Source organism: Pempheris klunzingeri, chromosome 6 (genome assembly GCF_042242105.1).
Source record: "Pempheris klunzingeri isolate RE-2024b chromosome 6, fPemKlu1.hap1, whole genome shotgun sequence".
NCBI lineage: Eukaryota > Metazoa > Chordata > Actinopteri > Acropomatiformes > Pempheridae > Pempheris > Pempheris klunzingeri.
Window position 1 is genome coordinate 22,522,191 of NC_092017.1, and position 26,797 is coordinate 22,548,987.

At 41.9% G+C, this 26,797-nt stretch overlaps 1 protein-coding gene across 1 annotated transcript in view; it reads right to left on the reverse strand.

Annotated features, from left to right (window-relative positions):
- Positions 1-2,599: 2,599 nt before the first annotated feature.
- Positions 2,600-26,797, reverse strand: part of lrp8 (low density lipoprotein receptor-related protein 8, apolipoprotein e receptor) — a 152,270-nt gene continuing 128,072 nt past the window's right edge. Inside the window, exons 11-19 of the mRNA XM_070831786.1 lie at positions 25,582-25,806; positions 24,887-25,005; positions 23,180-23,319; positions 16,292-16,433; positions 13,671-13,823; positions 11,603-11,995; positions 7,947-8,015; positions 4,683-4,873; positions 2,600-2,693 (exon numbers count right to left, since the gene is read on the reverse strand). Coding sequence (XP_070687887.1) covers positions 2,655-2,693; positions 4,683-4,873; positions 7,947-8,015; positions 11,603-11,995; positions 13,671-13,823; positions 16,292-16,433; positions 23,180-23,319; positions 24,887-25,005; positions 25,582-25,806 — 1,471 coding nt within the window. The 3' untranslated portion in view covers positions 2,600-2,654. The remainder of the gene's footprint in view (positions 2,694-4,682; positions 4,874-7,946; positions 8,016-11,602; positions 11,996-13,670; positions 13,824-16,291; positions 16,434-23,179; positions 23,320-24,886; positions 25,006-25,581; positions 25,807-26,797) is intronic.

Here is a 26,797-nt window from a genome sequence, read left to right on the forward strand (position 1 = left end):
CTGAGCCCAGGGTTCAATACTGCAGTGGGTTTAGGATTTATTTAATCTTAAATTCAGAAAGATGTGTGGCATCTTACATCATCATCTTTCCTTCCTTTTATGAACAATGTTAAATTATGAGATTCATGATAAATCCCATGGCAATCATACCAACGATAATATTATGACCACTGTTTAATACCAAAATGCAGCTGTGTCAACTTTAAATTGTTTCATACAAGTCAATCCTAAACTCCTGCAGGAAGCTGCCAAACCAGACCCACAGAACATGCTGAGCTGAGTCACAGTCTTCCCCACCGTGTAATGCGTTTTATTTTGCTTCATCTGTACAAGGTTAAAATGAAAGGAGATGGCCGCCCCCTTGTGCTCAACCCTCCTTCGTGTGGGGGAGAGGGGAGTGTGCCATCCCTCTCAGGGATGTGAGCAGAGTCGGTGTCAGAATACTGCGACACAACATCAGCAGAAATCCGGCAAAATAAATGACCCATCATTCGTCTTCCACAGCACAAACCTGTTCGCATACAGTTTAGTCTAAATCCTGGCATCCTGTCATTTCCTGCCTACCTTTGTCTCTGTATGTTTCTTTCTTCCTCCCCCGTGGTCACCTGAGCCTCTACACTGAGCAAACCTTTCCAGGAAACAGCGAGAAACATGAGTAATAACTCCCATTAATCAACGGTTTGTCTGTATGCTCGTATCGCCTGTATAGTTAGATGAATATGTATGCTGCGTCTACCCGGAGCCGATGTTGGAAGACTTCTTTACATTCTGTATTTCTTGTTCTTCGGTCATATATCAGGCTTATGAAAAGACTGAGGATGTTACAAAAACATTTCTTAGCACAGCTCAGCTAAAATGCACCATTGTTACTCAAAGTATGGAAGACCAGTGTTGTATATATAGTTGGGACAATGTAAAGGACCTCTGTGCATTATTAGTGTGCTTAACCCCTTTATTTAGATTAATGTACGTCCAGAAGAGGACTAATTTGCCATCACTACTTCTAACAGCTATCATTTTAGCATGTCATAGCAGCTTCTAGTAATTCACTATTACAACACATTGTGAGCAATTATTGCGATAGTCACTGAGCATGAATTCTGTCTGATTCAATGGGCTGGAAGCATGTCTGGGGCAAGCCAATGGAAGATCAGCTTTTCACATTGATTTACACATTTCCTCTCCATCCAACTTTCAAATCAAATCAGTGCTCGGCTCAGTCAGCCTTGGCGTATTACTCATCTGCTCATACAAAACAGGGCCACTAACAATCACGTTCAACAGTCAGTGACAGCAGTGTGGAAGCGATATCCTCCAAATGCCGGCTCTTTTTCTACAGCATCTCATCTAGAAAACACACAGTGACATTGTTGAGAAGGGGGGGGGGGGGGGGGGGGGGGGGGGGGGGGCAAACGGCAGAAAAGCGATCCTGCTAAGAATCAGCAATGCTGTGAAGCCACTGAAACAATGGGATCGATGTTTATGGGGTGCTCAGGTTTAAACACTAATATCTGTGATTTGCAGAGGTTGATGTCATAGAACTCAGTATCTTAAAATACCATTTTCATATCTGAGAACAGCCACTGGAAGGTGCTTTGTAACGTTCTGCTGTCTGGATATAAAATTTCAATTCCAAAATATTGACTGCACAAAGACAAACAAAAAATGCGTAAGTGTGAGCCCTAACACCTTCTGCAAATGAACAAACAATCCCAAGTTCATTATCGACTGTAGGCATACCTCTGATACCAGGAGAGAGGATTACCCATAATCCTTTGCCTTTTCTGCCCTACTGCTTTTTGCCTTCAGGCTCTACCCTCTGGTGGCACAAATCCTCCTATTCCTCCCAAAGAAAGCACCCTCCCTCACTCTTTCACCCCAAAATCACCTCCAAACATGCCGACAACCCCATCATTTTTTTCTGTCTGCTTTCCCCTTGGCTATATTTAGCTGTAGCTTGCATACAGTCTGTCAAGGGGCGAATCAGAGAGGCTGGGTGGGAGAAAGGGTGACATTCTCCTGTATTTTAAAAAAAAAAAATCTCTCATGTCAACTCAAGACATAAAGGGAACTATGAAGAGAAATAATGTCCTTGCCTTCTACTGTATATCCTTGCAAACTTGAACAAATCTGCCTTTAGTGCTGTGCACTGACAGCTGCTGAGTCCATATTTACAACAGCAAACACATACAAATAAATAAAAAGTAATAATATGAGGAATTAAAAGTAATGAATGCCAGCTTTTTCCCTTGTATAGTGGCCAGACAGCCTTCTATTTACAATGTGCACTGAGACAGCTGAATGAGGTTAGTTTGAGCAAAATCATCAAGCAGCATTTAACACACCACTACAGCTAACAAGAGGCAGAGAGAAGAGAGGACTGGAGCAGAGACTGCAAATAAACTAGCACTAAGGGAAGTAGTATTGGCTAGTAGTGGTAGTAATGTTACTCCAGTGGACACAGTAGGAGAGGAAGGGGGATATACAAGATGTACATGCCATCCCTGCTCCTTAAAAGGGGAGGCAAAATGAGGACTCCTTCTCTTTCTCCTCTGCGGTGTACTGGCCTCATTGTAGTGGTGTAGAGGCTGTGGTGAGAGGAGGGGCCAGGATGGGATTGGGATGGGAGGGGGGCGCAGGATGCATCCCCCCCCTCAGGGATAGCCATCATCCTCCAGACTGAGTGCCACGCGCTGCAAACAGCAGATAAAAAGACTGTTACCACAGTAGGCTGGTGAAGGAGAGAGAGAAGTGAGACAGAAAACAGAGGACGGAGGAGCAGCGTGATGGACAGAGAAAGAACTCGGGGAAAAAGACAGATTCAAGTCCAGTCGACAGCCAGTAAAGAAACAGCAGGTTCCTACAGAATCCATTCTCCAGCTCCTCTTTTCTTCTTTCAGCCCTTACTTCTCTCTCCTCTCCCTGACCTTCCTTTTCCTCCTCTATCCAATTCTCCCCCCTTGTTCATTCCCTCCTTCTCTGGCTGCTCCTATGCGAGGAATGCAGGATGCTTGCCTACGGCTGCAAATGTCTGGCCCACATTATGCCAACCTGATTTCTCTGGCTGTCTGAGTTTCCACATTGCCCGAAAGGAAAGGAAGGGAAAGGAAAGGAAAGGAAAGGAAAGGAAAAGAGAGGAGAGGAAAGAAGAGGACAGGAGAGAAAGAAAACAAGAAAAAAAAAAAACAAGACAAGACAATGAAAGCAATTTTGTATGGATGTAAATAATAAAACTGGGGGACAAGAACGAGAGACAATAGTTGCCTCTCTGCAGCCCTTCGCTGAGGGCGGTAGTTAATTCGACCTTGAATCTTAATACGACTCAGTTGTGCACCTGTTTCGTGTGTGTGTGTGTGTGTGTGTGTGTGTGTGTCTCCAGCCTGTCATCATGCCAATGATACCCAGAATTCTTTGCCTCCTTTCTCTCTGGAGCAACACAAAGAAATCTGTGTTACCATGCCAACTGATCAAAGCGCTAGACTCCCAACCCCCCATAATCCTTTTTGGCTGCCCTTCCCTGCTCGCTTCCCGATGCTTAAAACAATAAATATATTCTAGAAATGTCATAAGTGACCTGATGACACACTCTTTGTACATTTAAGTGCAAGTCACAGCTGGGAATTTTTCTGGTTTGTAGAAAATGCGGCTTCATGTCCAATGAGTGATTCCCAAAAATGCACGGTAAATCAACAGGATAGTCTGCACCTCACGAAATGTAGAGATTCAGGGTTTCTGCAACTGACAGAACATGAGAAATTCTATTTTGGACTGCCCTTAGCTCTGATTTGTGCTCCCCTTTTCATCCTTCAAGCCTTATTTACACTGTAAAGAAAAAATAAAGGGCAACGTCATGATGTTACGATCCACTTCAAAAAGTAATATTTTTTTGTCAGAATTGTCTAGTCCTGTGCTCTGCTGTCCTTTCATTCAGCTTTTAGAGGTGACAGTGAAGCTAGTCCTCCCGAAAGGCATCTCAACAGTAAAATAAGTCTCAGGGCTCCTCTAATGTCTGGATGATCTGCCGTTATCATTTTTAGCAGCCAACATAACAAAGAAACATCCACGAAATTCCTCTCTAACAGGATGCTACCTTGTAGTCTGCTGTCTACTGACCATGCTGAAACATTTTTTCTACTTTTGCATCAGCTGCTTCTGTAAACAACGGTGATATGCTTCTGTAAGGAGTTGTTAAATCAGGAAAAGGGGGCCTCATAAAAAACATGTCTCCCGGTAACCGAACAAACACTTCAACAACCAGAAAAACTAACACGATGCACGATTAAATGGGATGACAGATTGGCGACGATGTGATGTTGATTCAGAATGTACTGTATGATCATGGTCATGACGGTGAAATAAACGTGAACATGGTGAAGGGCTTATATGTGTGTATGATTGGTGTTTTCAGTGATCACTGCAAAAATGTTGTGTGAGAATGTGGACGTGTGCGTGTGCAAGCCTGTTCTTTTCTTTCCACCAGGCCTACACGTACAACGGGCTTTTTCCAAACCCCTGCGCATACTCCCATATTCCAAATATTCCAAACTCCTTCCTTTCTCCTGCAGCTTCTCTCATTTGCTGCTGGAGAGCATCGGCGCCCCTGAGTACCAGTGAGAGTTGCTGTCTGTGATGCCACCCCCTAGAGGAAGCGCTATGAATGGCTGACTGTGGCTGCCACTCACTGCTGGGTACACGTGGCCGATGGACTCGCTGTGTCGCCCGATGTGGATTTCGTCGTCGTCATCCTCTGTGGTTTTGCGGTAAACGGGGTTGTCGAAGTTCATGCTCTTGGTGTTCTTGCGTCGCCAGTTGCGCCAAACCAGGTATCCTCCAGTGCAGAGTAATCCGATGACCACTGTGGCAAGGATAGGGACTGCATGTGTTTAACACACACACAACAACAACAAACGGCGGGAGCGTTAACACAGCCCAGGGGACACAGAGCGGCGCTTTAAGCACTCACACACACACACACACAAACACGCCTGGCACACTTTGCTTCATGTTCTGAGGGCTCATTATTTAATGACTTTATTTTTCCAAAATTGGTTTTATCGAAATGCACATATGAAAATCAGGTTTGTAGGGGAATTCATTCAAAGTGAAACAGTGGAAGACTCTCACACAGTGTTATCAAACAAAACAGCAACAGAAACAACACTTTGTTAACATGAAATTAAGTTAACAAGCGTCTTAGAGAAAAACAGAACTCACTGGTGTTAATTTTGTCATTTAAAACTGAAAATGTGACTACAAAATCCTTTGTATAAAATAAAGTGTTGGCTTTAATATTACTTTAAAGCCATGAAAGTGCTTATACAGCTTGTTCACTCAGCTGTGCTCACCACCACAGGACTTTATTTACTGTAAACTGTAAACTGCAGTGATCAGTGTGTTCTTACTAACCTATCCAGTTATACCAGGATTTCCCACAGTGCTTTACAGTGGAGTTGGGCCAATTCATCAAACACAAAGACCACATCTGCTGATATTAAAAAAAAAACAGTCTGAAATGGTAGGAGAAAAGGTGCTACTTCACACAGCAAATGCCATATATCTAATATGTGTGACTCCTGTTTAGGCATCACCTATGAGTCCATGAGGGCGGCAAACCACCTCGGCTATACAATTTCCTGTGAAAATCTGTGTGTCCATCTGCTAATTAAAAAACAATTGGGATACGTCTTAGAGAAAATTGGTACAAACTGAAAACAATGAGCCCTCAGACTATACTATATATATACACATTCTAGTTCATTCCGTCACAGCAGTCTCAATCTTACAGAATAATGAAAAACACGCAAACACGAATACGCATGCACAATTCGCAGCGATGAATACCAGCATGCACCATCACACACATACTATAAACTCCATTACTGCGACACACACACACACACTCAAACACAAAAACACACTTACACCGAACTACACAGACATTTCCATTAAATCTTGTAGCATTCACGTCCTGAAGGCAGTGATTAGGGTTTTGGTTAAAAAGTGAAGCAATGATGCTCAACTGCCATCACCGTATTATCCTTGTGATACATTTGAGCTATGATTTATAATTTTGCACTAGCCTGGGCGAAAAAATGTAACGCTATCTACAGACTGCCTGACTCTGGTGTTTTTGGATGGGGTTATGAGAGGAGAATGGACAAGGGAAGCAGAGGAAAAGGGAAGAAGAGACAGAGGAAAGGGGATTGGAGGATTTGAGATAAGATGTGTCTCTCCCCTCATTACCATATCAGTATGACTGCCGAGCTGCCCTATATGACCTGTGTGTGTATAGTGCATGTATGAGTCTATGTGTGCAGAGACCATCAGCTAAGCTAGAGGCGTGTCAATGGGGGAGATAAAATAAGTGTTTAGGGGTGTGTTTCTGTGTGTGCGTGTGCGCGCCCACATCCATAGATGTGTCTGAATCCCCTGTGGAAGCCCCATCTAATTGCTCTTTTGTTGGATAGACACTTGAGATCCTTGTGTGACTGGGCTGGAAACCCCAGATCCATCCTTTGTTCTTCTCTAAATGCTCACTGGTTTAAAAAGAAACATTAGCTTTTGTCTCATTTAGAAAATTTCACTCCAATTAGAGAGCGGCATAACAGTCTGACTTTGGCTAAATACTCATAATCATTGTTGGGCTGTTTCCCCATGTGGAGCAGTGGGTGGGCGTGATGCGTTAGTGGATGGGAGCAGAGAACTGGGGTGCAGAAATCCGGCCCTTGTGGACCTCTAACAATAATTAACGTTTCAAAGCTGCCAAAAATGCAGAATGGGGGGATTTATGGCTGCAATGAATGGCTGAAGGACAGAATGAGGGAAGGAGTGGAAAGGGTTAACAGTCTCGCGGGTTGTTTTAATGAGCTGATATCTCAATCACTGAGAATGAAAAGAGGGAAAAAAATGCGTTACGATGTTTTAGAGCTCCCATAATTTATCAAAGTATTCAATATTAGGGATGAAAGAGATCTCAATTAGCGACATATGCTGCTGCTGTGAGGTCATTTGCACATTCAGCTGGTTTCTCGGTAAAGTTATGCATGCAAGAATTACATATTTCCATAAAATTAGATTTTCATTTTAATCAATGCTAATAGAATTTTTGCATGCAAGAACTCGCATTATCTCTGTATGCCTACCTTATATTACAGTAGTTTTGGTGGTAGTCGGTAGCGTGTTGGCCTAAAAGGGTGATTTATTTTCACCCAGTATCAACAATAATATTATTTCCCAGTTTAAAATTTCCACTGCTCCGACCCAAAAACACAATTTTACCTTATTAAGCCCACTCTGACATTCCCCTCTATTCAAAAACTGATTGCAGCAACTGTGCAACCCATTCTTAGTCCACTAGGTCAGAGAAATAGGTCACTGCATTGGATTGATTGCAGTGTGAGCAGTACTGTGTGATCATAGCGGGAACATGGGCTTAATGTTATAACAGCTGGTCAAATGTGATGACAAAACATGAACTGAATTTCCCATTTGCTCAAATCTCATTAATAATGACATAATGTGCACATTGCAAAGGCCCGGCCATCGCTGACTGATGAGCTTACTGCCCCATAATGGCTTTTTCTAGCCGGAGGCCAGGAGTCCATTGTTGGATAATGCCACAGCTCAGTACATTTTCTCAACCACTGAACTATTATTTTGTGCTCAAACATCACTGCTGAGGATGACATGGGAGCGACATGTTCAAAAGACAAACACTATAGGTATAAAATCTAAAACATACTCATTTCAATTAGTCAGAAGTACAAACACAAAAACCCAATCACTCACACATGCAAGCACACACACAGTCAGACGCATAAAAAAAAAAAACACATTCGCACACACCATGCAGTACTTGAGCAACAAGCAGAGATGGAGTAGCGAGGAGGGAGAAGCAGGCGGACAGAAAGCAGAGGCAACACAGCGAGGAAGCCAAGAGTACTCACCGATAGGAATGACTATCCCCAGAACTGCTACTGTGATGTTGTTACCTATGAGGTAGTGATCACTCGCAGCTGAGATGAACAGAGAGAGAGATAGAAAAATAGAACTGAGCAAAAAAAAGTTGTGTTCCAGTTTGAATCATCATGCTGGAAAAACCTATTGGCACAATATACGGGGCAGAGAATCCATCTGATTTCATTTTGGACCGCTGACTTTTTTAAAAACAGTATGTGTAAATGAATCATACCAGGATTCCATTGAATGCAATGAGATGTCTGTTAATAGATTCCAGGAAATAATGCATCAGAATTTGTACTGCAACAAAACAAGTTTTTATTTAGGCAGCAATTCATCTTTCAGTGGAAGTTTGTAAAATGGCGGATACTCCTGCTGACCCTGAGAGTCCTTTCAAACACGACCTTTTGTTGCCTTGTGTTTTGACTGCAGCATGACTTCATATGGTGTCACAATGCAACGCGGCATGTGTTTCTTCTGGACATGCTTTGTATCCGTGCTCCCCTTCAACTCTCACCCTGACAGGTTGGTGTGGAGCTTGACATTAATCCTGCTCCCAGCCCTCCTATTAGCAGAAGGCTAGCCATTAGCCAAAATGTGATCAGATGGCTGTAATGGAGTCTACTGAGAAAGATTAACAGAAGAGATCACAGTGCTGGCCCTGCATACTGATTGGCTCATTGTAGAAAGAGGCTCTGTGTGGCTGTATGCACAGAGATGGCACAGATGGGAGGTGACGGACGGGATGTACAATTGACACATATTTTCTCTCTTAAATGCCATCATACACACACACACACACAGGCAGACAAAGACATACTGTAACATTAAAAGGCACAGCAGGTGATACGACTTCAGACTGTGCAGTGAAGCATCCGAGTCCTGAGTCAGCAGTGGTGAATTTGGCTTTTTCTTTAAGTATGAGTGATGTCCAATGGGTCCTAAGACTCTAAAAGGCGGATTAATAGAATCTTATTAAAGCAGCAGTTATGAAAGAAGCAGTCTTGGAAAGTGAAGAAAAAGAGGGGGAGAGACGGAGAAAGAAAAAAAGTATCAATTTCATTAAGACTATTATTGCTGGAGGGATATTAATTTCAAACAGAATTTGTCTGTTGTCTGCCTCTGTGTCCCTATTTATATCCCTATATTTGGCTCCTTTATATACGTATAAAACCGTAATAATGTTTAAGTTACCTGCAGTATATACAGTAGATTATATTAATGTCAACATTAATATAGCATCCCAATATTAACTGCACACGCTGTCAGTCATACCTTGGTGCATCTTTGGAAGATTAGGAAGATTTATATGGTCAAGAATGTTTATTTAAAACGTTTATTTCATATCAAATTTCCTGCTTTCTATCAAAAATGAATAGCCATCAAAGGGAAAATCAATTTAAAAGCAGAATGTAAAGTAGCCTACTGTACCCCCCCTTCACTTACACTGAAAGCACATTTCATTAGGGAATGACTGATTCCTTAAAGAACCTGTTTCGGTGTTCATATGATCAAGACTGGCTTAAAAAAATTGTGAACCTGTCCTTTAAACAGCAAGACACCATCTCCTAGTCTTGCCTAATGTTGTGGAAAGATTGATGAATAATTACTGGCAAGAGGAGAGGTCCAAATTCGTCGGAGCATAGATGCGTGTGAGCTTTGTGTACCAGCTGTGGTTTATCGTTTCTTCCTGAAACTCCTGGTTCTTCCTCGCTCCACCATGCCAGCCACAGCGCCGCACATGTGTAACAGCTGATGTCGGCAAACTTGACAGTGTGCACTGAGTCGAAAATTATAACACATGGCCCATGGGTTTGGAGACGCGTCTTGTTCATGCCCCATTTTCTCATCCGTGTCTGCTCCACCTCTCATCTGGAGCACTTGTGTTGTGGTGAGGAGGCTGACAACTTCAGAGACTAGAGGAAACATGTTCTTGCTTCTTAGTAACTCTGAAAAACCCAGGCCCCCAAAGTGATGGGACTAACTGTAGCAGCCATTCTCTTTAATTCCCAGAAAATCACTTTCTCTCCTGCCTCTTTTCCACCCATTCTTTTCTTATCCTTGTAAATGCTGCTTTCTCTCCCAACAGTGTGTCATTTTTTAACTTTTATCCTCCCTGTTTAAGCGTTGGACTGTCACGTTCCTTGTTGTGCTCTTTTTATTCTTTTTCCTCTATGGCCTCTTCATTGTCTCTCGCTGTACCATTTCATTTAACAATCCTATACTCCTCAGCCTTTTCATTTGTTTCTCTGTCCTCCCGATGTCTCTAATTTTCCTCCAACTCTCACACCCACTTTCATCACCCTGCCTTCCTCGTTTCCCTCCGTATAGCTTTTTCAAACTTGGTCCTCGCTCTCCTGAATTCTCAGAATAACGAGGAAACGTCTCTGGTGTAAAAGCAATATTGTAAAATTTCAGTTCAAACACTGTACTGCAGCTTGCAATCTTTCTTACTTGCCAATCACTTTTTTTTTAGACTTCCCTCTACTCCTGCTGTTCCACCTTTGATTATCGACTGTGCAGTTGGCTAAGTCGCTATCAGAAATAACCTCTGAGTTCTCCTTAAATGTGTAGGTAACTGCCTGAATTAGATTTTTTGACACTGTTTTACTATTAGTTTGCTTTGGTATGAAAAGGCTGATGCAATGGCATTTGAGCTGGTAGAACATACAAATAGAAACAAACACATCCACATTCCTAGACACTTTCTTTCAATAGAATAACTTTTCATAACATCCATTGGAATCCGTGCTTAAAAAGCCAAATCTTTCTACTGCTAAAAGGACCAAATCACCTTGGAACAAATGGCTGCTTTGTTAGTTGAATAGTTACCACTATCTCGTCTTAATGTCTCTACGCAGCAAAGACAACAAAAATTCAAAAACAAAGCTGAAAACACTGATTTTTGCAACTAAATTACACCATAGCATGTGGTGTACAGCGCAGTGGCTTATCACTTTTCCTTTGTGATGCTATCAAGAATTCTTCTCCGCTTCCAAATGCATTTTAAGTCTCAGCTGACTTTGTAAACCATTGTTACTGCTGTTACATTCTGCTGTCACTGTTTGTCTGGGCAACAAACTGTAAAGCGGTATTTTTCTGGCGTGCCAGTAAAGCTTGATTGGTGCGAGAAGGGAGAATGCCGCCAGTTTTAGAGAGCGGGAGTGAAAGAGAGGAGGAGTGGGGAAGAGGGTGAGAGGGAGAAAAAGACAAAGAGAGTGAGAGAGGCTGTCAGAAAGTGAGGATGAGTGATGAGAGGTGGCAGGTGAGAATGGAGGGGACTGTCGTTTGTTAGCTCTGACAGCTCTGTTACACGCTGCTCACGAGGGGCCGACAGCAAGCAAACCCAGAGATACGCTAGTGAGTGTGTGTGTGTGTGCAAGAGAGAAAAGCGGAGAGGGAAAGAAAAGAGGAGATATACAGATGGTCAGACAAAGAGATGGAGGGGAAGAGAAGCCAGGGAGAGAAGGGAAAGTGATGTAAGTGGTGGTTTTCAGCTCCCTGCTGCTTTAATGGCAGGTGGTAGCAGCAGTGATGGCAGAGGAGTATTTTAGACTTACAGAAGAGCACACAAAGTGGGCATACAGGCACTTCAAACAAACCCATATTCCTATGCGCAGACCCTGCTCACCATGATACTTACCTCTGTGGGACAGGTTGCCATTGCTCTCTCTCTGAATGCTGTTGGGAGCCACTGGGCCCAAAAGGGGTGTGTGTGTGGAAGTGGACGTCTGACTTGTGCTGCTGAAACTGGTCGCCTCTGTACTCGTGGCAGCGGGGGTCTGAGGGTGCTCCGTAGACGTGCTCCTGGGCACCTGAGGACGGGCCGTCGTCGTCTGGCGTCTGGTTGTGGGCCTGGATGCCGACGCAGCAGAGGTGGTAGTGGCTCTTTTGGTGGTGGTGGTGGTGGTGGTGGTAGGCGGCGTTGTGGTGGGAACAGTCGTGCTAGTTGCTGTAGTGCTGGTTGTAGTGGATGTGATGGGAGGTGTGGTGGTGGTAAAGGTTGGAGCAGCTGTTGTGGTTGTTCTGGGTCGAACTGCACAAGAGAAACAAGAATAATGTTTGGCACTTGGGATTTTACCTGAAGATGCTAACAGCTGGCAAGTATGTTGACAACAGGAGTTGGAGTAGTTTGGCTGTGTACATGTATATATAACATGTGAATGAAAAGATTATTTGCTGATATCAGTATATAACTGATGTTAGAAACATCAAATGCCTTCTGCTTTTACACGTTGTCTAGTCCAAACCCTTCATCTCAGTTATGTGCAGCATCATTGATTTGGATTAAAGACATTTTAGAATAACAATTTGTATCATGTGATTCTGTGAGTCTGTGAATTATTGCACTGCCTTTGTTTTAAATACTGAAATGTGGTTTGATGGTTACTAGCGATGGCTGTCACTTGCAACACATTTTTTTTTAAAAGGTCATCTTTTTGTTCATCATTGAGATACCTTTTTTGCTAGTGTTATCAGACAAACAGTATAAAAAAGTGATCTTATTTTATGATTTCCAAATATTTTTCTTCAAAATTTGGTCACTGCAAAAGTAGGCTTTGCTCTAAAATAGACCCCAAAAGGGACTATTGTATCAAACTTTAATAAATGCTCAGCAAAAATACTGGTACTGATGAGGAAGCCGACAAATTGTCAGGGCAAATGTTCTCTCCCTGTCTCTCTAAGCACGCTCAGTGGCCATGTTACCTCGCCTGCCCTTTCTCAGAGGGATTCTCTGAATGGTAGCCTACATACATCATCATCTCTCTTTCTCTCCCTTTCCTCTGCGTCAGCTCCTTTCTCCTCACCTCTGCAAACACCAAGTGGAAAACAGAGCAGGTTCATTAAGGATAACAACTTAACAAATGTGAAATGTGGTGACTGTCGAGGCTGGGGACCGGCTGAATGGTAAAATATGGTCAGTGAAATATTGAAGGTGTGCTGGGAGCACAGGTACACTGGGAGAATTCCTGACCCACTTCCCAAGACAGTGTTACAACAAGCACAGGCATCAGAATATCTGGAGGAGTTGGCTTTTGAATCAGCTATAAATAATAGAATGAGATTTGAACATTTTGCATTGGTGAAAGCTATGGATTTGGATTAAAGCTGCAACACTCAGACTATTTTGTTATGATTTAGGGCAAATATCAATATGAATACGAACGATTTATTGTGTATAAACGCTGACAAAGTCCCCACTAGCAGGAATACACTTTTCATGTACATATTCGTTTTGCATTTGATATATTTACCATTCACTTTATAAATTTACTGAGATTATAGAATGATTCAGTAGTAGTAATACCAGTAAGGGAACCTATAACTCCAACTTCAGTACTGAAACCTATTGAGAAATGAGTTGGTCTTGGTGTTGCTGTAGTGAGAAAAGAACCAGAGTCAAATTTGACATGACAATGCAAAAAAATTCAAGTTATTATACAAAACAGAAAAATATTCGTTTATTAGTAGGAATACAATGAATAGTTAAAACCGGAACATATATTTAAATAAATATATATGAATACTTAATGATAAGGTGGACTAGACTTGAGTGTGAAACCAGTTTAATATCCTTATGGCCTTGCACTTCATCATGTCACTGTGATTACATCGACATTGACTTCGTGTGACATTCCTCAGCACAGTCCTATAATTAAGTGTGCTCCTGGACTCCTGTGATTTATTAGTTCACAGTGTGACCGACTTACCCACAGCACAGCGCCTCATGTCTGGTCCCAGCTCCATGCCATCGGGACAGGCACAGGTGTACTTGGGAGAGTGGTCTGTGATCTGGGGGGCCTTCAGACAGAGGTATTCACAGCCACCGTTGGGCAGACTGCCCATGTTACAGGTGTCGGGAGCTTGAGGGATACAGCAGAAATACAAAGATTGGGTTATTTGGGCAAATATGGGTTTGTACAATTTGTCTTAAAAATAAAAGGAATAAAATAAAGAATTTATTTTGCCTTTTTATTTCTTAGCCTTGCATCTGTCTTGAAAACCACATCATTGAATAATGACATTTATAAACCCTTGCTTTCTCCAAATCTTCTGTGAATTGAAATCCCATGTCAGTGCCAGGGTGATGAGTACAGAGGTTTATATGTTCTTGAGACCAGAATAGTTAAAGAGGAAAAAGCTACTAAGAAATGAAGACGGCCCCAGTTTTGTGTCTCGGTAAGCTAAAAAGCATTAAAAAGCATCATTACCAAGCTGGTAAGGACACATTTGTTTTGCACAAAAATGATTGCAAATGTAAATTCAAGCACAGAACACAAGTACATTAGTCAGCAAAACATCTTGGCATATGCAACTGCTAGATGCAACAAGGTCTAGAACATATTTAGCCCAGGATCAAAGCTGTAGTAGACAGTATCTATGCTAATCAGACACAAAACTTGCACTATTTACTATTAACCTTAATATGTACCAAACTGCAAAACAACAACAACAAATTTTTCAGTGTTATTTAAGGACCTACGTATATTTATTGTAGGCCCTTTTCTTAGGTTAGGGCAAAGATGTCTAAACTTTCTTTTTTTACTGTCTGCTCTGAAATGAAAAATTTACATGTAGTTGCCTAACCCAAGATTGAGGCTCAAGCGGAAATATTGCTACTCTTGTCATGTGGGAAAGCACCAGAATTAGGTCAGGTCGCGGTCGATTCTGCCTCCTGACTTGCGCATAGTTTTAGAGAGCAGCACCATCAGAGGAGTCATCAGCTGTCAGGGGAAGCTGCAACATCACTCGCTACACACAGTGAGATTTTAATAAGCTGGGAATACATTTGTGCTTGGTGTACAGTCTCTCAGCATAACAACTATGTAATAGAACCAGCTGTCTAAATGAAATTCTTCAAAGCTCCAAATATTTTCAATACCTGCTTTCCATACTATGGAGAAATGAAGCTCTTTGGGTAAAAGCAAGTCTTTGACACATCGTGACAACACATTTAAATTCTATGCCGGGGGAAGAAAGGGGCAGAATGATGCAGAAGAAGGAGAAGGGGAAAGAAGTCAATGCACAGAAAGGGAGGGGGAAGGAAGCAAGGGGAAACGAAGTGACACAAGATGAGAAGGGAGGATATAAGGGCAAACGGTGCGGGAGAAGGAAGTAGAAGACAGGAAAGAGACTAAGATAGAATTTTGCAAAATTATGTTGTTTGGGAGCGCCAGCGTCCCCTTTTCCTCCTCTTCCCTGCCTCCCTTAGGTCTAGAACACAGAACTTAGGCTTCAAAGCACAGCTGGATGGACGAAAAATAAAATAATAATAAAGAAGCACAACAAAGTGAGGATAGGGAGAAAAGTTGTGTTGAGGAAGTCTGTAAAAAAATAAAGACATGTTGAATCAGCTGGAGCCGTATTTGAATGTGTGGAGGAATATCTTGGCAACCAATCATTAAGTGATGCCCTTCAGTTTTAGGTTTTGTTTAGAGTAGCATATTTTCAGGGAATAATTATAGAAAAAGCAGGAGAGCGAGATAAAACAGATAATCCACCTATCAGTACTACTAGCACCTTCACAGGGCAGCTCTGGTTCATTCAGTACGTCTTCCTTTAGCCTGGTTTGGTCTGGTTGTTTAATGTCTTGCTTTTGTTGGCATTTTGGAAAAACATGCTCAATTCTGTGATATCCCTTTGAGCAGAACTCTTGATTTATTAATGAGAGAATGCAATTAGCTCCCTACTGGCACTCAGACAAGACTGCTTTGAGCTCTGAGTGAGGGGAGAAAACAAAGCATGAAAAACACAGAATCACACAAGCAAATTGCTTGTACACACTGTCAAACACACACACACACACACACACACACCCAGGCGTGTACACAGACACGCACAGACACGCCAACTAGCATGCACATACACATATGTTTTTTCGCACACCTGTATCCATCCTGAGAAAAATAATACATCAAAACGCATCTTTTGACATGCACAACACACATATCAATCTAATCACACACATCAGGTTATTTGTTTATTGTTCACACAGTTTTAATAAGTGGATCCTTTGGTCTGTGTGTGGATAATTCAACACTATGTTACAATGGACTGCGATGCTGAAAGGTTTTTTTTGTTGTTGCTGTTGTTGTTGTTGTTTGGGTCTGAACTTAGATTGAGTAATCATTATACCTAACTGGTACATGGAGGATCTGTGATCAGAGCACATGATGCCAATTTGAAATGCAAGCCTTTCTGTTGCTCCTCATTTAATCAGTTTGTAATAGCTGCTTTGCCTTTTTCGATACTGCCCTAGAAACAAAAAATCGAAACGCCTGTTTCATATCATAGCTGTCGAGTCACTCAGCCTTTTTCCTGCACGTCTTACCCTTGGGCTGCCTCTGTTCATGAAACACAACCAGGTCCAGGGGGTTGTTGAGGTGCTCTGCCACCTTTGCCACATCATGTCCCGTCAGTCGGTTGGCACTGTATATGGCTTCATCCTCCAAGTCGGTCCAATATACACGATCCTGGATAGAAAAAAGAGAGATGCTTAAAAAGAAATACATACATACATTCTAGCCTGCCAAACACTTCATCCTCCTTTTTTCATAAACATGAAAGACAAGTTCAGAAAAACGACATGACAGCTTAATACCTTATAAAGCAGAATACATGCCAGTCACTCGCTACCATGACAGACTGGTATAAAAGGTGTCTCTGCTTGGTCTTCAACTCATTTTTCATGCCACATATTGATTGTTTTGCATGATTTGAGCTGAGATGGGTATGTCTCAGCTAGTTTTTAACCAAATTACTGAACAGTAATCAAGATGAAGTGTATTTGTTACTGGCATCCTTAAAGTAGGGTTGTGAAAAGGGGAACATCTTCAGGAATAAAGCTACCCCCCTGCCCATTTTGAATTATATTGCCCATGATATTGCTCATAGTTGCCCATTCAGAGTTTTACCAAGCAGCTGGGACATTGTTGTAGCACATGTTCAGACTATAGCCAAACACAATACTGTTTTGTTAGTGCCATACTGTTTGTTTCTCCCATTTGGACTCATGTAATTCAGACTCATTTGTGCTTCTTAACTTCAATATGCTACCATATCTCGATTGAAGCTCATCTGCATACAAATTTATTTATACAGACTAAATGGCATTTCATTTGTAAATATCGCAAACAGTAATTGACCAAAGGAAAGTAGAGGAGCCCTGCACTGCAAGTTTTTGACGATGAAAAGGACCAATAAAAAATACATTAAAAAAAAACACACATTCTGCAGTTTGACATATGGTCATTCTAACAATGGCTGATTAATCAAACTCTCATACATCAGCTTCTCGAGTGATAAAAGTATTTATATTTAGGTTTGTGGGTTTAAAATTTACTTAAAATTTACTTGACAGGACAGACTCATTTTAAGGAGATGATTTTGCCTGGGGTAACTTTCATTTAATTTTTAATTGGAGGCATGTGAGAAATCACAAGTTTTGAAGCAAAATCATTATTTATTGAAGTAAGGTTAAAAGCATTGCATTTTAAACAAGGAGACGCTTAAATAGGCTGAATGGGTTATATGGTAATGGGAAGTGTGCCGTTTTAACTGTATCCTCTGACACTTTGAGCATCCAACGCTAAATCCTGACAATCAAATAATGCAAATAATACTTTAGGCTTTTTTTTTTTCTGTTTAACAAATGTAATGAGAAAAGGTTTGGTATCTTTTGGAGAAGGTTTACAAAGAGCTGAAAATGGCTCACCACCTCAGTGCACAGCGGATAAACACAAAAGTGTTTACCACGTCAATAGTGGACTTCCACAGTATAATAAAAACAACACATTTTTAACTTTGCAAGGCTTACGCTCAGTGCCAAAGCAGATAGTGGTGAGACGTTTGGCAAAAATGCTTTTTGGGCCAATGCAGAAGTTATATTCACATTGTGTCAGAGGATATTTGCATAAATTTGTGCTAAACTTCCTCCTGTAGTGCCTGTGGGCGCCTTTTATATCCATGTATCTCAGCAGGTGGTGGGAGTCATTCACGATGAATCGCTCAGCAAGTAGTAGTAGCTGCACAAAATCAATCATAACAGCTGCAGTAGCAACGAGGCGGTATCAGAAAACACTAATATGGGTCCTTTTGGACGACGTACGGTGTGTTGCTCCTAATGTAATAATCATAAAGAACACTAGAAAACATGACATTCATCTTGACTATAGGCTTCGTAGACACACCTACACCTATTATACAAAGGCCTTTGTGTAAAGCGTGTCGTCCTCGTTTCCTTGGAAATAAAAGCATAAATACTGCAAGCCTTGACCTGTGAGATCTTTCACTTTGCCTCTGTCTTGATTTCTCTTCCTCTCTCTAACATCCCCTCACAATTCTCTTTAGTGATACTACAGGATAACAGGGTACGCTGCGCAAAGTGGTTACGGCACTTGGTTACCACGGCAACCGCAGTCCGCTGCATCTACGCAGACACGTATCAATTAAGAAAAACATAATAAAAAATCATAGCAGGAGAAATCACAGAGATGTTGAGATCATACAAAGGTTTAAAACAGAAGGAGTGTGAGATGAAACAGGAACTGACATACTACTGATACAGTAGTGAAATCTTTTTAGATGACAATGACCTTAAGGGGTGTGTGTGTGTGTATACATGTATTTGTGTATCTGTGTGTGTGCTTCAGCCATAGCTATAATCCACATTCTATATTTGAGGGTCATCAGCACACTTAACCTTTCTTTCACCTTCTTTTCTATCTTTCACTGATCTCTCTATCGCTCCATCTCCCCCTCACTCAGATTTAGGTAACCTTAACTCATATGACAGCAGTGCTGAAACAATGAAAGACAAATATCAGCCATGTTGATAAAACAATAATCAAATCTATCATTCCATCTCTGCCTTTGCCTCTCTGTCTCTGTAGGTGTCTTTCCCAGTTTGTGTCAGTCTCGACGCCTGTTTTTCTCTTTCAATTTCTCCACTGTCAATCTCTGCATCCGTCGCATTTTTTTTCTAACCTTGAAAGCTTCACACAGCAAAGCAGACCTGTGCAGGTTTATGCTCTTCATTGTAGAATCAAGGTGAATAAACTGTGTCGAAGAATAGGCTTGAACTTATATATGCACAAGCTCCCCTGAATACATGGCATTGCATCACTTCAGTCAGAGCTGTGTCTGTCTGTGGTTGGTTGGAGACTACTTCAAAATGGATATTAAGAGGTCTTTTAAGGTCAAGGGGAGAACAGCCCTTGATGATTTTGTCATGATTTTGTCCCAGCAGAATGCTCTGACAAATGCTGGGGCCCTTTTGACTGACACATCTGCCTGATGAGCCTTTGGCACCTCCTGCATACTTAGATGTTATGCCAGAAAACTACAAATGAAAGCTCAAACAAAGTCAACCCACTCAACTTTTGAAGCCTTTGATTTTCTGGGTTTGACTTGTATTCTTTGTTGTATCAGCCCAAGTTATGAAATAATAAAAATACTGCACGCTTGGTGTTAAATCTGTGTAGAAATCAAATGATGTTTGGAGACATTTTGTGTTAATCTTAACTGATCTGCCGAAGAGTATTAAAGCCTGGTAAACCCACAGAGGTGTTTCTAGGTATTTTAGCTGATAAGACTCTATTCCGGACAGCGGATGTAGACAGAAAGGGATTGACTGACATTATAGTTCTGTTAAAGCTGTGGTCACACATGCTCCTGTGCCAATATTCACTTCAGCTCTGATTTACTTAATTGATCCCTGTATGAATGATGACTTGAAGAATGTGTGTTCTGTGCTGGTGTGGGCGCCAACCAGCTCTGGCTGACTTTGACGAGCAGGTTTACACTGTGTATAGTCTGTGATCACTCAATACGCCTTTAGTATCACTGTCTGACTTTTGACAGTGCGCTGAGCTGTGTGAGCTTATTGTTAACATTACTAACCGTTAGCTTGGCATCTACAGCAGTTCACCGACCAATAATCATTACATCTGCAGGCTTCTGGCACCATCATTTGGATGAGCAAATATCACTCTGTGGTGTGACTGCAGCTTTAGTTGTCTTGCTTTCTTTAAAGCCTGATTTATACTTAAGTGTTGAATCTATGCAGAGCCTTGTGAGGAACCTTGTGAGAATTTATATTTCTGCTCCGTTGTGTCTGCAGTGCTATGCAGTCATGCCGCCACAATGCTAGATGACCAAGGAGTTTCTATACCACTTCCAGTTTGAGTTTCTTTGTACTTCATACAATGGTGAAGGAAACTGAGCAAATCATTTTGGAGTTGGAGCTAATACATGTTGAACAACAGTTACTTTCACTGCAATGCAGAACAGAGAGAAGACGCAGGAGGAGATGACGTGTACAACCCCTGAAACAATCGGAGGCAGAGGGAGGGTGAATTGTCTTTGGCGCTGTGACGTGTTGTTTAATTTCTGGAGAGGTGCTCATCAGGCTACGGCTTAGGCATGTTTGCTATGCTGTGCCTATGGTGTAGATTCCTCACAGTAGTTTGGTGAGCTCATGTAATTGCCAGCATAGCTCCACCCAGCTTCAACCTGAGCAAAGAGTAAACAACAGCACCTGTGTGGGTGTGCAGGACCCTTAAAACCTTTTTAAATCCACCTACGATATTGAGTTCATGGCAAAAGGACAAATTCATGCCATAGCACCATTATTTTCTTTCCTCCTGACTGTGTTTATTTCCATCATCTTTTTCTTTCAATCACCATCCCCCCGCTCGGCTTCTTCTTTCTAAACTCATCTCATCTTCTCCTCTACCCCCTCTGGTCAAACAAAGAGGGGATAAAAAGTAATGCAATGATACTAAAGCCAGAGAAAGAGAAAACATTACTCTCTGCATGCCACTGCGATCTACATTTCCTCAGGGCTTTGAGTCTAAGCAGGGGGTGGACACCGACTGGGGTTTGCATGTGTGCGTCTTTTTATGTGTGTGTGTTTGGCAGTGGCGTGTTCAGACTTTAGTATGCAGTAGGAACCCCATGTCTTTTCGCTGCAGTATTGAGAAACATTAGAACGTCACTATCAACGTGAAGTTTGCAGATAATATGCTCAAGTGGGATGACTAACATTCACTATGGATCACTCAGGAATATGAGGGGCTGTACAGGCCAGGATAAACACTCTCAAACTCACACTTGTGAGACCTCATAGCTCTCAAATGCCAAAGGCAGCTATTGCATCGGTATGTATGTATAGAAAAGGAATACTGATGAGTGGTGATGCTTGTGCTTAGGAATGAATAAATGTGACTGCATGTGAGAGATAAAACAATGTTTGGAACATTTCAACACAGTCCCCACAGCAACCCCTGCTCACAATAACTGCCCACAGTTGTCAGAACATGTTCTTTTTGTGATGTTTAAATTTAACTCTAATGTGTAGATTGATGATTCATGGTAGTTTCTCTATTAATACTGAACATATCTTATATCTAAAACCAGTCAGACTGAGGGCAGCAACTAATTAGTTTATTTATCAATTAATCATCCGATAGTTTTCTTAATAATTTTGTAGTCAGTAGTCAAAATGTCAGAAAATGGAGGAAAATGTCTGTTACAGCTGGAAGTGATGTATTTCTACTGCATGGCTTGATCTATTCGACCAAATGTCCAAATGCCAAAGATATCTAATTCACTATCTACTACTGTATACTGCTACTTCTACAATCTTTGTAATCACCACCAGTCTAGTCTCACTGAGGCACAAAAGGTAAACTGGGCCTAGTAAACAGTTTAACATAGACCCGGATCCTGAGTCAGAAGTTTTCCCTTGAAGCTCATTTCCCACACAGACAAAAACTAAATTAAATTGCCAAAAATGGTTCACTGTTTCAGCGGTGAACTTGAACCAGGCAACTCCTAAGAAACAAACTCCCCATTATTGGTCTGCTGGGACCAGGACAATCTGCTGCACTGCTAAAGGATTTTTAATTTGGTCTGTATCATAACCAGAACGGAACAAAGACCAGAAGAGCTGAGGGCTATTAATCTCCAGGGATGAACTTTCAGCGCCTGCCTGAAATGTTGGTTTTCTTCCCCTTTTTTAACTCGTACCCACACCCACACACATCCAAGCACACATGCAGGAACACTCAGCTGGACATGATGGATGTCCCTTCTTCCCTTTGCTTCTCATCATCACAGTGTGTGCAGCAAAGAGAGGAATGGAGAAAGCACTTCCTACGGTTCACATTTCCCCTCCCTCTTTCGCCCCCTCATCCTTGCTCTGCTCTCTCTTCTCCACCTTCTACATCATCCATACTTGATGGGCCCTAACAGACTGACTCACTCCTGCTTCAATAAATACACCCAAATTAGTTTCATCGATTGCTGCACTCTACTGTGACTCCGCACTCATCAGTCCTTGAAGAGATAATTCCTTTTTCTGGGTTTATGTTGCTACTACACTTTTAAAACATCTCAATCTTTCATTTCTTCTCAGTCCGTCTCACAGTCAGCCAGTGTCCCTTCACTGAATTATCTCTCTTCCTCAGCGTCTTAAGCTCTCACACTTCTCTTACCAGCCAACCAGGTCTCTCTTAATGACATGTATTATGAATGTAGTATTCATCAAAACATGCATGTATTAATTCTGCTGTGGTTTCAGTTCTCCATCTGGACAAGGAAATTAGCCAAATATGAACAACTCTTGTTATAAATAACACCATGGCAGCAAAATAATCATGTCCGATGCTTAAATTTGGCTCACCAAAAATCTAGAAGTGCACTGCCAAGAAGGGAAATAAAATACTAGATATGCGAGTGTCACCCATGAGGCAGAGATAAGTGAGGACAGACCTATTTTTCTGTGTGTGTCTACCTTTGGAGGTCAAATAAGGACGTTAGTATCTTGTAGACTTCCTCCAAACACTGGCAAGTGTTTGCAGGTGATCCATGCCAAGTCCCGAAGTGGGAAAATGAAAAATATATTTATGCTTTGAGGTTATCATTGTATTGTTTTCTTTAATATTGTGCTGGGCTTCATTTATATTTTAAGCAATAAAATGCTGAACTGTGCGTGGAAACCTATACTATTTGGCTGACTAGAAAAAGGAATAAAACAAAAAAACAGATTATAGAAAGTAGCAAGAGTGTGATTTGTTTTTCACATGCCAGCATGAGCAGCATAAAATTTGAACTTCTTCTACAAACAAATTACCAGCATACTGAGACATTTAATGCTCTCCGATGCCATGAGCTGTACTGATACTGTGGCTGTATTTTAATCTCAGTCCTTCAGTACCTCAAACACAGTGAGGGCGAAGGGGTGCCCCAGGTGGTGATGGGAGGACAGCAGCACTTTGCGATTGTCTCCATTCAGATCCACACTGGACAGCAGGTGCAGCTTGGAGTCCACCCAGTAGAGACGCCTGTTAGACAAGTCTGAGAAGATGGAGGAGGAAGAGAGAGAGAACAAAACCAAGGAGAGAGAGAGCAAGATGAATGGAGAGAGAGGTCATTCTGAGAGAAGAGGCCCAGGGTGAGAGGTATATGAATGCAATGGCCCAGTAGCTACGCCATCAATCTTCTTTGACATGACGGCTGAGGCCCTGCACTGAGAAAACACTGATGTGATTGTAATATTGCCGGTTGACTTCTTTGCTGGGAAAAAATACATGTGACCTTGAGCAAATTGATTAGTCTTGCTGAACTTACTTTAAAAGAACACTTTGCTGCGTTACAGCTGTATCACCATGTAACGCTCCCCAATACTGTTTAATTTATCGGGCACATTTTTGTGCTCCTGCTATGGGCCATAAAGTAATACTGTGGTTGGCTTGGGAATCTACAGATTCCATCAAATTTGGGAGCAACGGACAAAATAAAGCTTGACTTTGCATTTACCAGTTTTGCATGGATTAGGAAGTGTAGGCAAGTATTTTGTTAAAATAAACATCTTGAAAGAATAATTTACGAAGTAAACAGTGCTGCAAACAAAAAAAACAGCTTTATATATTTTGATTCGAATTATATAAAGTGGGACATAACTTCTTGCTTTTTCCAAAGTTTACTTCTTTTGTTTTAGTTCAGCCATTTAACTGTGGGTGGAGTGAACAACCTTGAGCAGAAAAATAGCCTTTTCTTGGACAATATTGGTTGAATTTTAAACATTTTGCTGACATAAATTCAGGAACGTTCCAGATAAACACAGTAATGGCAGTAATGTATGGTATGTAACAGGCAAGTCAACTTTAAAAAGGAACTGATTAAAGATCATCATGCCAAAGAAGAAGAGAGAGACCACAGATTTATTCTTATTCACAACTTCACCTCTCCTGACTCAGACAATCACCTGCTCTGTTCCCTGCTCTGTATGAAATCAATGACCAAGGGAAAATAATCCACCCCTTCTTCCAAAGCAGTATAGTGCAGGTCTGGGCAACTCTCTCATTCGCCTTACTCTAAAAAATAATTTGTTTTCATACAGATGTAGTGACACCTCAATTCCACAGAGTGTGGCAACTGTGTGCCTCTCTTTTTCCTCAGGCAAGAGCAGCTGAGAGAAATTGGCTATTGCCGCGGAGGGAGTTGAAAGAGATGACGGGAGGTATCGACAGCACAGAGCGTCTGGCTTATTAATTCCGAGGCCCGTGTTCGCTGCCTTGATTGATGAGAGCCAGACACAAACTGAGCTACAACAATAAGAGCTACTCAGGGGTTGCAGCACCCTTAGACTGTTTTCGTCTCTCAGTTCTTCTTGTTTGTCTCTCTTTGTTTCTTTCCATCTCTCCATCTCTGTTATTGTCTCTTTCTTTGTGTTGGATCTACTCGTACCATTTCTCCGTCTCTCTCTCTCTCTCTCTCTCTCTCTGCAATATCAGCATTAAAACTTTGTTTATAAAACTGCTTTCAGAGCTGATTGATTTTCCTGTCCATGTATCATCTTATAATTATCTCTGCCCTCTTCAGTGAGCCTTGCATGTTCATCAGGTTTTCTTTCCTTCCTTACCCAGGGTGATTCCATTGGGCCACTCAATATGTTCGGACACCAGAACTTGTCGGTCCACTCCATTCAGCCCAGACTTCTCTATTTTGGCTTGACCTCCCCAGTCCGACCAGTACATAAAACTATGGAGAGACAAGTCAACCAGTTAGACATGGGCAGGTACAATTGAATAAAAAAAAGATAAAAAGAGACCATTTTCAGGAGCAGTGAATAGGTTTTCTTGCACAATGTCATTAATCTAATTTTTAGAAGACAACTAATGAGTCCCTATCTGACTATTTCATTTTCTCCAAAATCCAATAGTTCTGCTTCTGAAACAGGCCTCGGAGACACTAAAGTAAAGTAGATAGTGTGCAAAACAGCAGGTACTGGAAACTTGGACGACTTTTAAATGTGTCTGTGTGTCACACTTTTAAATGTGTGTGGCCATGAAAGCTAGGCCTGATTTACATGTATTTCATGCTTTGTAGAGTTGTGAAAAGGGTCCTTTGGGGAACTCAAGACATCAGAGACCAAAAAAAGAGGCAGATCCATCGCCAAATAATTATTAAGCTGTGCACCACTACAAACACTGTTGGTATGGTGTAGTAAAAGTTTTCTTTTCTCCAACTCAGCGATTGACAACGATGCTCAAAGGCTTAACTGGCCACCCGCCCACTCCCTCCATTGTCCATCTGTCCAAGACTTCTCGCACTCACCCTTGGTGTGGATCCACTGCTATGGCACGCGGCTCGCTCAGCTCAGTAGCTATCAGCACTTTTCTCTTCCTGCCATCTCCTGTGGCAACAGAGATGCTCTTGTTGCCCGAGTCGGTCCAGTAGATGTTCTTGTGGACCCAGTCGACAGCCAGGCCCTCGGGGGAGTGAAGTGAGTCGATGAGAGTCACCTGCTCCGACGAGTCACTGGCCTTGTTGATGTAAGCACTGGTGTGTCGTAGAGCAGAGCTTAGTCAACCAATGTTATGAATACACTGAAATACTCAATAATTTAGGAACCATCACAAAATCCATCAAAAAGTTGGCCTTTGCTAGATTTGTTGCTGTTTACTCTGGTCCCCTTTTCTTGTGAAGAGAAACTTGGGCGTACTACGTGCTTTAGATACCTAGTTGCACATGCGGGGGAACAGGTATTGTTTACTTCAGATAATGTCAGGGGCACCCAAACCTGACACCTCTAGACAACCTCAGGCCTCTCACCAAACAGCACCTCCCTGGGAGAGACACTTTGTCTTTATCTATCTGCAGCTAATAGAAAAAAACCTGCCTCTCTCTCTGTTTGTGTCACTCTGCCCCTCTGTCCTCTCAATCTCTCTCAATTTTCCTCTTGCTGTCCCTTCTTCTGTCCCCATTTCTGCTTTCCTCTATTCCCCTTCCCTTCCTCAAACATCTTCAGATGTAGCACATTATTGTCTTCACAACGTGAGGCCTATAAAACAAGACAAAACATGACAACCTTGTTAAAAGGTTGCAAGACGCGGTGTCCCAATTTACACCCCGTCGTCACGTCAGCAGAGCGTACAAGAATGAAGATGTACGGATGGGAGGAGCAGCTTAACTGAAAGAGATGGCTGGTGAGGAAGCTCGAACGAGGGATGAGGTAGAGATGGATGAGTCAGGGACTTGGAAACAGATTGTGTTGTTAATTGGCTGTGTTACCGTTTGCCACTGCAGACATCTTCAGGAGATTTAGCCTGCTGCTGTCTTGTGATAGATAATCTAAGGCCTCTCTCTTGTGTCCCAGGGTTTATAACATGGATCCAACACCTGTCTCTCACTCAGGAAGCAAATTAAAATGAGGGCTGGAGCAAAGTGGACATGAATGAAATCCCTTATGGTATTGGTGCAGCACTGGCATATCGCTATAGATTACGGTATTATTCATTACATCCTTATTTTAGTTGCAAATATTCAGATA